General features: G+C 39.5%; 1 protein-coding gene across 1 annotated transcript in view; it reads left to right on the top strand.

Annotated features, from left to right (window-relative positions):
- kif1c (kinesin family member 1C) overlaps positions 1–13,603 on the top strand; it is a 79,456-nt gene extending 65,853 nt beyond the window's left edge. Inside the window, exons 18-24 of the mRNA XM_051691860.1 lie at positions 90–173; positions 301–481; positions 781–853; positions 1,103–1,201; positions 6,631–6,801; positions 9,407–9,790; positions 11,072–13,603. Coding sequence (XP_051547820.1) covers positions 90–173; positions 301–481; positions 781–853; positions 1,103–1,201; positions 6,631–6,801; positions 9,407–9,790; positions 11,072–11,992 — 1,913 coding nt within the window. The 3' untranslated portion in view covers positions 11,993–13,603. The remainder of the gene's footprint in view (positions 1–89; positions 174–300; positions 482–780; positions 854–1,102; positions 1,202–6,630; positions 6,802–9,406; positions 9,791–11,071) is intronic.
- Positions 13,604–13,817: the final 214 nt, after the last annotated feature.

The following is a 13,817-nucleotide window of genomic DNA, read 5'->3' as shown; positions in this document are numbered from 1 at the left end:
CTTACACACTTCACCTTCAAATGTATTAAAATGTTAAATAGAGGTGAGAGTACTACATCCTCAATTAATAAATGTCTGTCTGTCTTCAGTGGTTGTGACTCTTGAGCCGTTAGTTGGGGCCGAAACATACGTCAATGGCAAACTAATTACTGATGGTGTCGTACTCAAACAAGGTAATTTTTTTTCTCTGCCAGTTTTAGCAGTATGGTTGTATACCATTCAAATTTAGCCCTTTAAATCCTTTCCATAGTATCTTGTATCAAACTTCCTACAATGCACCTCTGTGCTATGGTTTCTTAGGTAACCGTATAGTGATGGGGAAGAACCATGTATTCAGATTCAATCATCCTGAGCAGGCACGGTTAGAGAGAGAGCGCAGTGCCACTCAGGAACAGCAAGTGGAGCCAGTGGACTGGAGCTATGCACAGAGAGAACTGCTGGAGAAACAAGGCATTGACATAAAGAAAGAGATGGAGAAGAGGTGAACAACTGCTTATGTGTGTCTGCTGCAAAACCCAGGTCATACCAGCTTAAGGTTGTCAAAAAGATTTCTGGAATATAGTAGCTGATTTGTTGCTGGTCCAAGGTGGTCTATCAGGTCTGTCTCAGCCCAATCAACCATCTAGACTAGCTAGGACCAGCTGATCATAATAAATGACCAGCCAGAATCCATGTAAATCCAGCTTCAGTCAGATTCAGAAGATGGTTTTGTGTGGATTTCCAGTAGAGATTCCCGTACTGATGTTATCTCTCACACTTTTAACTCTCTCTCTGTCTTAGACTGCAGGATCTGGAGAATCAGTATCGAAAAGAGAAGGAGGAGGCCGACCAGCTACTGGAACAACAGAGACTGGTTAGAGAACACACAACTTAATTCACACACATTTACACTCAAATCAAGTCAAATCACTTTATTTGCCACATCACAATTTATGCAAGCTTCATTGACGGTAAAATGTTGGATGAAACCTTCATTGTAATGCAGTAGCAAAAGAGGTCAATCAGAGAAGAGCATTTTGTACTGAGGAAAACCCTGCAAATTGTTCACTATATACTGTACACACGTTATGCAAAACCTCTTTTTCTGTCCATCTGTATCTAGTATGCAGACTCGGACAGTGGTGATGACTCAGATAAACGCTCCTGCGAGGAGAGCTGGAGACTCATCTCTTCTCTCAGAGAGAAATTACCAGCCAACAAGGTCAGACACACACACACACACACATGCTTTAACACACCTCTTTAACATTAAAAGTTTGACAGAATGTTGCCTTCTGTGATGGTTCTCATGCACAGCTGACGGAAAACAGCAAAGTTTGTGGCTGTGATGCAGCTTTTCATTCCAACAGCAGCAAAGCCACATCGGGGGTGCTAAATGGTCGCATTTTGTGACTTTTTGTAATCAGTAAAATTTGTTCAACCCTCTCTCTTTTTTTGATCATGCACTGCCATTTTCTGTTGCATTTGAGAAACATCAAACGGCAAATGCTACTGTTACTCGGACAAATTATCAGCATGGCAGAGCAAGTGTGTTTACTCGCTGACCGCTGACCCATTTACACCTGGTATTAAGATATGTCTCAGGCGATCCGATCACATGTGGTCAGGCGAGACTCATCGCTGTTTACACCTGGTCGCTTAAATGCATCTCCTGTGACCACTTGTGTGATCGGATTTGGAGGGGAGGGTCTCCGTTTCATGACGACATACATCAATCACTATATCAGTGTGTTACGGCATGACATCAAAGTGCAACAAAGTCATAAAAAACAAAGAAAGCGCAAAAAAAACAGCACGCTGTTTCTCCCAGATGCAGCAAAAATTTAATCAAATCACAAACGCAACATTTCAAGTAGATTTATATATTGTTTTAGTGGATTACCTGTATTAAAGGAGCTTCAGATGTTCGTGGTTCTCATCTGCGTTGATATCAAACACACTGAAGGGATCCGTGAAGTTCTCATGTTTGTGTATGTATACTCTTTTACGATCGGACGGTTATTTCCTGTTAAAGCCGCTCAGAACTGACAAGTATAAACTCTTGTTTTAATGCAGCGGTTGATTGACAGGTGAGGGGTGGCGCTTCATTGCTGCCGGGACGCATTCAGGATGGATTAGCATTTACACATCAATTGCAAAGTAGTCACGTGTTTTTGACCACATTCGTATGTGGTTTTTGTGATCCGATCACAAAACGTTTTAGACCCCGTTTAGACCTGTATTTAGCACTGGCCACATATTATCAAATCACCCAAAACGCATCTTAATACCAGGTGTAAACGGGGTCTTTGAGTAGGGTAAGCTTGTACCATTTTGACAATGTTGCTTACATTTATAAAAGAAAACTTAATGATTTAAAATATGAGAATCAGTATGATTTGTGTGTGTGTGTTTTACTCGCCATTTGTCTGTTTCTGAGTGAAATAAAAAAAAAAGGCACTTAAGATGTTCTTACTCAGGCAATTTTGGCATTACAAATGCCACCCATGTGTGGTAACAGATCAGAACAGTTATATTTATGGGCAACATTTGGGACAAAATATATTTATAATTTATAATATTTATAAAAATTAATATTTATAATTGCACTTAAAAGTTAATTTTTTATTTAGATCACTATTTCTTCTAATAACATAAGGGTTTGGGTACTGAAGACAGAAGTCTGTTAAGTTTTGCTATCAGAATTTTCCCCCATTCATCCATTATGTAGGTCTTCACCTGCACAATTGTACGGGGTCTTCATTGCCGTATTTTGGGCGTTATAATATGCCACACATTATTGACTGGAGAAAGGTCAGGACTGCAGGCAGCCCAATCTAGCACCCACACACTCTGCTTATGTAGCCATGCACTTGAAATCCGGGCAGTGTGTGGTTTGCCATTGTCCTACTGGAAAATGCATGGATGTCCCTGGAAAAGACAGCATCTGGCTGGCAGCATATGTTGCACCAAAATTTGTACATATCTTTCTGCATTAATGGGGCTCTCACAGATGTGAAATTTACCCATGCCATGGGCACTGACACACCCCCATACCATGACAGACACTGGCTTTTGGACCTAACGCTGTTAACAGCTTGTATGGTCCTTTTCCTGTTTGGCCCAGAGAACACGGCAGATGTTTTTTTCCAAAAACTACTTGAAATGTGGACTCATCTGACACAAAACACGATTCCACTGTTCTACTTCCATCTCAGATGAGACGAGCCCAGAGAAGTTGGCAGCGCTTCTGGACAGTGTTGATGTATGGCTTCTTCTTTGCACAGTAAAGTCTTAACTTGCATCTGTGGATGCAGCAGCGAATGGTGTTGGCTGACAAAGGTTCACTGGAGTATTCCCAAGCCCATGTCATGATATCCATGACAGACGCAGGATGCGGGATCGGAGATCATGCGCATTCAGAAGTGGTTTTTGGCCTTGATATTTACACACCAAGATTTGACCGGATTAATCTTTTAACCCTCCTATGGAATTGAAAAATGGTACCTCCCTTTGGCATTTGCTGTCATTTTTGACCGGAAGGGTCAGATGTGTTACCCTTTTTTTTTTTATGATGATGATACCATTTCTTCGTATCATAGTAAGAACAATAAAATGATGAATTTCTTTTGGGGTGTTACGCTATTTTGATCTAATTTACATGTAAATTTATCAATTTTACCATTAATTTGCATTTACGAATAAGCAATTAAAAAAAAAAAAAAAAATTCAGAACCTACACTTCTATATGTTGAAACATGAAGAAAATATGAGAATGTGGCATAAATTGGAGGCAGATTGCTGCCATCTGGTGAACGAAATATAAATAACATGACTTGAAAACCAGGCCATGCCAGTCACAGCCAGTAGATGGTTGTAGCCACCTACTGTGTAGTCTGATGGCTTGTTGTAACCTAATTTTATATTTTATCACAAGATATGCATTTGGATATATATATTAAGACATTATCAAACTATTATTTATCAAAGTTTAGCATTTTAAAATTTATTTGAAATTTTTTGCAGTTGATGTCATTATGCTTGCAAATGAACCTGACCATGGTGTTACAAAGAGAAGACACAGAATAAGCATTTTTCTACCAATAATGTATTTCAAACATAAAAATGTAATAACTCTAAGTAAATGCATAATAATGTCAAGAAAATGAACAGCAAGAAACAGAAATGAACTGCAAAATTCTGAATTCAATTAGCATATCAAACAGAAGAATCAGAGTAAACATTTTGCAATTTCAAACTTTCAGTATTAAAAATTAATTTTGAAAATGTGAGTGAGTGAGTGAGTGAGAGAGTGAGTGTCAGTTTGCGGTCATAAGCTGGAAAACAGCAGATGATTGTAATGCCAACAATGACCAAAAGATGGCTGTAGAGCTCCACTTATTGATGGCCTGGTTCTGTGTGTGTGTGTGTGTGTGTGTGTGTGTGTGTGTGTGTGTGTGTGTGTTATCGTCTCACCCCTTCATTTCTGAGTGTTTGTGTTTAGCATTGTGACTGATTTGTTTTTGTTTTTTGACAAATGTAAAAAGTGTGTTATAGTCTCACCAATTCAGTTTTGTGGGTGTGTAAATGTGTGTGTGAGTGGGTGTGTATGTTTTGCACTAAGGATGTTTTAGAGTCTCACCCTGTAATTTCTGTCCTTCTTTCTGCATAGTGGCTGATTTCTTGATTATATTTGACAGATCAAATAAAAATGCATTTTTTTGTTTTGTTTTTGTTTTGGTCTTTCCCATTCATTTTCAGTGGTCGGTCAATTTTGACCGTGAATACCAAGGTGTCGCTTTTTTTTTTACGACCACTTAGACTTATCGAACCCAGCCCTTTTTTTATGTTCAGATGGCAAATGGAGGAAAAGGCACCAAGTCTTGTACTGCTCAGATTAAATTTATTTCGATCAAACATTATTGAATACCATAGGAGGTTTAACAATATTGTGCACTGTAGAGGGTGACCTGGCCAAAAGAGAACATTGTTCTCAAAGCGCTGGATTATTTGCTAAAGCATCTGTTGGAAAATTGGGGAGCGTTGACCCATCCTTGCTCTTGAAGGACTGGGAGTTTTTGGAGGCTCCTTATATCCCATAACATGATTGCCTCTCCTGTTCAACATCGCCTGATTCACATCACCTTGTTATTTCAACTCGTCGTTATTCCAAAATTGCCCCGTCTCAACTTTTTTGAAGCGTGTTGAAATCATCGGATTTAAAATTTAGTGTATACTGTTGAAGTTTGAAGTTTACATACACCTTAGCCAAATACATTTAAACTCAGTGTTTCACAATTCCATACCCCACAATGACAAAGCAAAAAACAGATTTTTGATAACTTTGCAAATTTATTAAAAATAAAAAACTGAAATGTCACATTGACATAAGTATTCAGACTCTTAACTCAGTACTTCAAGCACCTTTGGCAGCGATTACAGCCTCACATTTTTTTGGATATGATGCGACAAGCTTTGCACACCTGGATTTGGGGATTTTGTTCCATTTTTCTCTGCAGATCCTCTCAAACTCTCAGGTTGGATGGGAACCATCAGTGGACAGCCATTTTTAGGTCTCTCCAGAGATGTTCGATTGGGTTCAAGTCCGGGCTCTGGCTGGGCCACTCAAGGACATTCACAGAGTTGTCCCTAAGCCACACTTGCGTTGTCTTGGCTGTGTTCTTAGGGTCATTGTCCTGTTGGAAGATTAACCTTCAGTCCAGTCTGAGGTCCTGAGCGTTCTGGACCAGGTTTTCATTAAGGATGTCTCTGTATTTTGCTGCAGTTTTCCTTCAACCCTGACCAGTCCCCCAGTCCCTGCCCCTGAAAAACACCCCCACAGCATGATGCTATCATCACCATGCTTCACTGTTGGGATGGTATTGTGCAGGTGATGAGCAGTACCTGGTTTCCTCCAGACATGACGCTTGGAATTGAGGCCAAACAGTTCAATCTTTGTTTCATCAGACCAGAGAATCTTGTTCCTCACAGTCTGAGAGTCCTTTAGGTGCTTTTTTATGTCTTGCACTGAGGAGAGACTTCCGTCTGGCCACTCTGCAATAAAGCCCAGATCGGTGGAGTGTTGCAGTGATGGTTGTCCTTCTGCAAGTTTCTCCCATCTCCACACATGATTTCTGAAACTCAACCAGAGTGACCATCGGGTTCTTGGTCACCGCTCTTACCAAGGCCCTTCTCCCCTGATTGCTCAGTTTGGCAGGGTGGCCAGCTCTAGGAAGAGTCCTGATTGTTCCAAACTTCTTCTATTTAAGAATTATGGAGGCCACTGTGCTCTTGGGAACCTTCAATGCAGCCGAACATTTTTTTGTATCCTTCCCCAGATCTGTGCCTCGACATAATCCTATCACTGAGCTCTGCAGGCAGTTCCTTTGACCTCATGGCTTGGTTTTTGCTCTGATATGCATTTTCAGCTGTGAGATCTTATATAGATAGGTGTGTGCCTTTCCAAATCATGTCCAATCAATTGAATGTGCCACAGGTGGACTCCAATCAAAGTGTAGATCCTTATTTGATTTTTGTTTAATTTTTTTTTTTTTTTTTTTACAGTATATTGAAGTCTTCATATTGCAGGGTTGTCAGAAACATCAGAACTACACTTGGACAAAAAGTAATAATTCTATACTTTGTTTACAGATGCAGTCTATAGTAAAGAAGTGTGGTTTGCCTAGCAGTGGGAAGAGGAGAGAGCCGGTTCGTGTGTATCAGATCCCTCAGCGCCGCCGCGTACCCGCCTCCCTCGAGTCCAAACACAGACTGAGCTTAGAAGAGCTTCGCACTCAGGCTGTTAAAGAGATCTGCTATGAGGTATCGCACTATGTTTATGTGTACATTAAATCAGAAATGGGAAATTAAATAAATGACTGCCCAAAGACTGTGCAATGACCGTATGATTGCAAACAAAAAGGGCATGTGCTTTCTCAAACCAACAAGCTCCAGTCGGATTGGTTGGCTTTACGTTATATCTGGGTGAACAGGTTTTTATGGATCAGACTTTAGGGCTGCAACTAATGATTATTTTGATAATCGATTAATCTTTGATTATTTCTTCAATTAATCAGATAAAAAAAAAAAAAATCTTGTATTTCATTAAAATGTGATTTTTAAACAAAAGAAATGATAAAGGGTGCAAGGAATTTAATATAAACTTTAAATAAAGCCTAAATCATAAAAGTTAAGTTTACATTTTTAATATGCAAAACAGCTCCTTTCCTTTATTTCTAAAACATGACAAAATGTGCTGTTCATTAAAGTGCAAAATGATTCATTTGAATGGATTGGACTAAAAATCAGCCCAGCAGAGGGCAGCGGTGACACCAAAATAGAAGTATTCTTAATTTTGCCTATCTGAAAAATACATAATTATGTTAGATAAATATGCCTGTGCACTGTCATTGATTACAAATAATTAATTTAAAATACTTCAAATGTAATTTTTTAAAATAGTATTGTCACTCATTACATGTTTCTAAACTATTCTTTTCAAAAATACATTTTTAATGGTAGTGAATGCTTATCCAGTAAAATTATGATAACATTTGGTATTATCAAATATCAGGATTATTATACATTATACTCAGCATCATATACGGTTTCATATAGTACATTAATCTGTAAACGCAGTGCAGATTCACTCTTGTGCTGAAAAGTTGCATCGTTGCTCATTGTATTACATGCGCTTACATGATGAGGAGAAATCGAGTAAAACCGCACTTTAAAAACTGCACACTTTGACCTCTGAGAAATCAGCATGATACCCATGAAAGCTGCACAACTGATTACACTGAAACTGAAATTGCGGTATGATGTTGCACAAATACTTAAAGGGATAGTACACCCAAAAATGAAAATTCTCTCATCATTTACCTACATTCCATCCCAGATGTGTATGACTTTCTTTCTTCTGCTGAACACAAATTAAGATTTTTGAAAAATATTTCAGCTATGTTTGTCCTCACAAAGCAAGTAAATGGTGACCAGAAAAAAAAGGACATAAAGGCAGCATAAAGTAATCCATATGACTCCAGTGGTTAAATCCATATCTTCTGAAGCAATATGATAGGTCTTGGTGAGAAACAAATAAATATTTAAGTCCTGTTTTAACTGTAAATCTACCCTTTCACTTTCACTTCCCCATTCTGGTGTTGAAGTGTCTTTCACTTTCACATTCAGCCACATACTGGTTGGGGCTGGTCAAAGGTGGAGATTGATAGTAAAAAATGACTTAAATATTGATCTGTTTCTCACCCACACCTATCATATCACTTCAGAAAATATGGATTTAACCACTAGAGTAGAATGGATTATTTTTATGCTTCCTTTATGTCCTTTTTGAACCTTCTGAGTTCTGGTCAAAATTCACTTGCATTGTGAGGACCAACAGAGCTGAAATATTCTTCTAAAAATCTTAATTTGTGTTCTGCAGAAGAAAGAAGAACATACACATCTGGGATGGCATGAGGATGAGTAAATGATGAGAGAATTTTCATTTTTGGGTGAATTACCCCTTAATCCGCAGAGCACTGTTTAATCAAAATGAGTGCACTCCCTTTCTCCACTGCGATTGTTTGATTGTCGTGGATGTGTGCGCTTGCTTGCTCAATGAAGTTTAATGGAGATGCTTGTTTTAAAGACAAACAGTTTTGCAAAATGGAAATACGCACCTGATTTTGAATTCATAACATGTATAGATTGTAAAACAGAAAATGGCAGTAAAATGTAAGTCATGCACTGGAGAGAAACAACTCTTAAATACATCAAACAGCACAATAGCTCTGTCAACACACTTGACGCAGCAACCGGTGCACATTAAATTGCATGCTCATTATGATCTTTGAAGTGTTCAAAGAAGTGCACTCATGCACTGGGCAACTTGGTTCATGGTTTTTCCGCTTCAGTTTGTCATTTTTCAAACGAGTTTCATCATGCAAATGCATTTTTCACTAGGCTGTAAAGTGACGTCACTGACGGACCTTTCCGTGCTCGCCGCACATTCAACTACTCAATAATCAAATTAGCTGTCGATGATTTTCATTATCGATTATTATCGATTTTAGCGATTAGTTGTTGCAGCACTACCAGACTCCATGCGGATAGACAAAAGTCTGTCTCTGCAATACTTAGCAGACCTGGGTAACCTTGAGTTGTAAAGCTAACCTTGATGTACTATCAACTACATTACAATACCACTACCACTGTTATTGTGGCTCATAAATTGTCCAACCATGCTATGGAATAGGGCTCAAAATAATATAAGGGATAGAAACATTGTTTTTAAGGAGAAACATCTGTTCCAAATTAACAAATCCAAGAAGCAAATTTTTTCACTTTTCTGAGGCACTCACTCAAGTGGCTAGCTTGAGGACATGTATACAAACATTAACATGTACGTATCGTCTTTTGTCCTTCTAAGGTGGCCCTTGGAGATTTCCGGCACACACCCCAGGAGATTGAGGCTTTGGCCATTGTCAGGATGAAGGAGCTTTGCCGTACATATGGCCAAAAAGACCCTCAGGAGAGAGAGAGCTGGAAAAGTGTAGCGAAGGGTGTGTGTGAGACAGTGGGCATTGGAGAGGAGGAGGGAGACAGGGAGGAGAGAATGACAGCCTCAGCTGGAGGAGGAGTAGCAGGGAGTGAGGAAGGAAAGACAGATATGGGTGAACTGAAGGCTCATATTGATAAGCTGACTGATATACTGCAGGAGGTGAAGCTGCAGAATAACATGAAGGACGAGGAGATCCGATCGCTGAGGGATCGCATGGTGAAGATGGAGAAAATATTTCCTGTAGGAGTGCAGGTAATACTTTTTTTCATACTTTGTTTTACATACGAAACTGGCAAGCGACAGCTGAAAATTTGCATTTTCAATCTGATTGGCTGCTTTAACGGAGTCGGGATGTGCCAGTCCACCTGGAAACAAAAGCCCTATTCGGGCAGAATTCATTTTCCAGACTTATGTTTGTAAAGTGATTGTTACTGTGGGTGTCTGTAATGTTTACTCTCAGTTTGCACAGGGTAAGCAGGGCAACTTTAGGTAACTCTAGGTAAGATTAAGACACCCATCTCTGAAATTTCTATAGACAGTAGAAATTGCAGAGATTGGCGTGTCTTCGTCATTTACGCATCAAGTTCAATCTGCCCCATGCGTACTTTTGCGAAAATTATATTACTATATATTAGCATTATGGGTCTTTTATGTATAGGGTTATGCATATGCTAGAATAAATTAGTAGTTTGCGTTTTCTTGATGTTTTCATATTGCAGCTTTGAGCTCTGCTTCTCCACACAATGAACTTCAGGTACAATGGGGAAAAAAACAGCATCCAGGAGTGCCTCCTTACTTAAAACTTAAGACTGGGTAATATTTACCCTTGCAGTCCATAAAAGTCTGGAAAAATTACAGATATGACCGATTCGCACAGGATTAAAATCACGGAGAAGCTCTGGTAATTATTTCATTACCCCACGTCCCCATATAAAACGAATCCCATCAGAATAGGGATAAAGTTCCATGTTGATACAATGAAGACTAGATTTAATTATTTATATATTATTGTGATTGTTTTAGATAAACTTGCCCCTAAAACAGGGGTAACCGACCCTGCTCCTGCAGGGTTACCTTCCTGCTGAGTTTAGTTCCAGTCCTGCTCCAACAGTCCTGCCAGTAATTTTCAAGTAATCCTGAACATCTGGATTAGCTGGTTCAGGTGTGTTTGATTAGGGTTAGAGCTAAACTCTGCAGGAAGTTAGCCATTTACATGTCAGTCAGACAGACCCTTCCTAAGTGGGCGGTTCTTGGCAAGAATAAGTTGCAAAGTTTTCGATTGTCAAAAGTCTAGCTCTGACTCTGAGACTAGCTGAAAACTTGGTTGCAGGAACTTGGCCGCATTAGGTTGCAGAATTATTTACTCATGGTGGCAAATATACCTATGAATAGGATAGTTCTACATTGGCTTTTGTGTGATTCTGCATCCATGCCATTACGTGTTCGGCAAGCGAGACATAACCAAAAAAAATTACTTGGTGCACTTTAAGACGAGTTGGGGATTTCTCAAAGAATATCTCATTTTTATTTCAGGAAGAAGTTGATGACATTGGGTTGGATGGGGCCAGAGGTGATGACCCGACAGCACAAGGCAACAGACGTGATGAGGATTCAGGGTATCGACGTGGTCGCCACCGCTGGCAGTACCCAGAGAAGTTCCACGACCCTAAACGTCGCAAAGGAACCGCTAATCAGCCAAACAATCCCCTTTACACCCCTCCATCAGGACACTCTCAGAACAACCCATCCAGCTCCGCGTCGGGTCGCTTTCCAAATCCATCTTTCAATTCTCAACCCCCTCGCTACCCCAGTGGGCCTTTCCTGCCTGGCACTGGACGGTTCTTGCCTCCTCAAGAGAGAAGGCTACAGTTCCCCTTTAAGAATAACCCCCAACATAGGGGATTTTTCTGGGGCCCGTCCACAAACCAAGGCGGTGGTGAAAGTTTAAAGGATGCAACTGGTCAAATATCCTCCAATACTGATTTGGTTCACACTTTCGAGTCTTCGCCTTCTCCAAACAAGGGCCAATGGCCCAACAATCATTACCAACAACGGCGCAATCATGGCAACAGGGGCTATGGTAACAGAGGCAACAGGCAGCGATCACGAAACAGAGGACGGAACCCATTTGATGGTTATTTGACCAATGAGCAGGCTGGGAGCGTTGAGCGTAAGGATGTTGGGGCGATCCAAGGGCAGCGCAAGCAGGGTAGAGCAAGGTACACTTGGTACAATCCAAATTTTGGTTCTGACCAGTTTGTTGGAGATGGTTCTCAATTGAACTACAACCAACACCAAAGCAGGCAAGGTCTCTACAGACACCCCAACGCACAGTACAACCACTACCAACCCCCTCATCTGCAGGACAACACCCCAGAAATGACCCAAATTGGGTTTGAAAGCAATCCCAATCCATCTTCTACCCCAGAATGTAGCACCCCAATGGAGACCTGATTTACTTGCTTCCCTAGAGGTGGCTACTCAGTGGATGATCTATGGAGTCCAAGGTGTTGTAAAGGGCTGTTTATGGGAGCCAGTGTATCACTTGGCGGTATGCAATTCATTTTCTGCTGCTGTTCTTGGATCAGATTCAGAGGAACCTTGGAATTTCCCATCCCACTGATGTATTCCTCGACCAACAACAACCATTTTTAATCTTACATTTTGTTATGGTTTGTTGTAGAATGGTTTTAAATCAAGAATGTTGAAGTAACAGCAAGGGAGAACAATTTTTACAGAAACTTCTTGGTGCAATAACATGCAACAATGTTTTGTACGGTAAGCATTTTTAGGAAAAATATTTAATGCGCCTGAATTTCTATGTACATATTGCAGTTCCATACCTGCACCTACAGTGCTTTATGAGTGATATGTTTATGTGTGCACATATCTGTTTTTTTTTTTTGTTGTTGTTGTTTTTTAGATGTGTATATATCCATTTGTAGGTTATATATTTGAAGGGTATGTATTTGCAAGAGAATTCAGCTGATTCAGTTGTTCTTTATAATGCACAATGTAATGGAAAATTGATGTAATGGCCTTTAAAAGTCTGTAATTTTTAGAAAGTTGTGCTGGATTTTAGATTATTTCACACTGTGCCTGCTGAAAAGCCAAAGAATTTGGAAATACTGCTTTGGGTACTGCCATTTTTTTTTTTTTTTTTTTTTTTTTTGACATTTTCCCCACTTTTTCTATCATGATATTAATTTCTATATTTTCATTTTTCTTGCATCCTGAAGGTTTTTTGTTTCCTTGTTTGTCAATTTTATTGTTTGGAGATTTTTAACAAAAGAAATGTGATAGATAATTCTAGGACAAGACTTACTTTATAGTTAAATACATATAATGTGGGTGGCAGTGCCTTATATTTTATTTTAGTTTTTTGAGGTACCCTCAATTTGTTAACCAGGTGAAAAATGATAAAGCGAAAAATGCTAAATCCTCTCACTTACATGTTAAGGTCTATTCACTCTGACAGTGGTTTTCAGCGGAAAAGCAACTGGAAGTCATTCAGTGATGGTGAGCGAGTTTCATTTGATAACCGACATAAGTGGCAATGACTGTTGCTGATGCGATAAAGTTGAACCAAGTTTAACTTTATGCAGCTGAGCAAAGGCGTGAAGTAGAAGACTTCCAATGAGAGAGCAGGCAGTGCCGGTCACGTGATCTGCTTCATGATACAGTTGGATACTGTAGTTGACTTAAAAACCTCCAGCGTTGTAATTCCTGGCACAGTGAATGCACCTATAATTGGAATTTTCAACCTAACCAGCCGTGACAAGAAATTTTGGTTGCTGGGGTTCTGTTTGTCTTATCGCAATGTGTAGTACCACAATGAAATCTCATTATTCCAAAATCCCACTCCACATTGCTCTATTAAACATAAAATATTTTCTGAAAGGCTGTGATTTTTGTTTGGTTGCTCAGCATTCTACTACCATTGTAAATGGAAACATTGCATCGTGCCTGGTTAGGACATGGTGTTATTCCCATTTTGACCACTTGTAAGTTCTTACCTGACAATGATCCACAACTAAAAAATGAATAATAAAAGAATCTTACAAGTTTACCTTAATTATTCTTTGTGTATTGTAATTGCTTTATATGGAATGCACAACTGTTAATGTCCTAAGGTGTCTACTTTATAAAAGGAAATATGAACAACATGGCCCGTATTCACAAAGATTTTTAAAGATTTGGAGTTCTCCAAAGAGTTCCTAGTTAAGAGTTTTTGCTTATAAGCTATTCACAAAACTGCTAAGAGCAATTTTTACTAAGG

Source organism: Myxocyprinus asiaticus, chromosome 4 (genome assembly GCF_019703515.2).
Source record: "Myxocyprinus asiaticus isolate MX2 ecotype Aquarium Trade chromosome 4, UBuf_Myxa_2, whole genome shotgun sequence".
In the NCBI taxonomy this organism is placed as follows: Eukaryota; Metazoa; Chordata; class Actinopteri; order Cypriniformes; family Catostomidae; genus Myxocyprinus; species Myxocyprinus asiaticus.
Note: the sequence above shows the minus strand (reverse complement) of the source record. Positions and strands in the feature narration are given on the sequence as shown.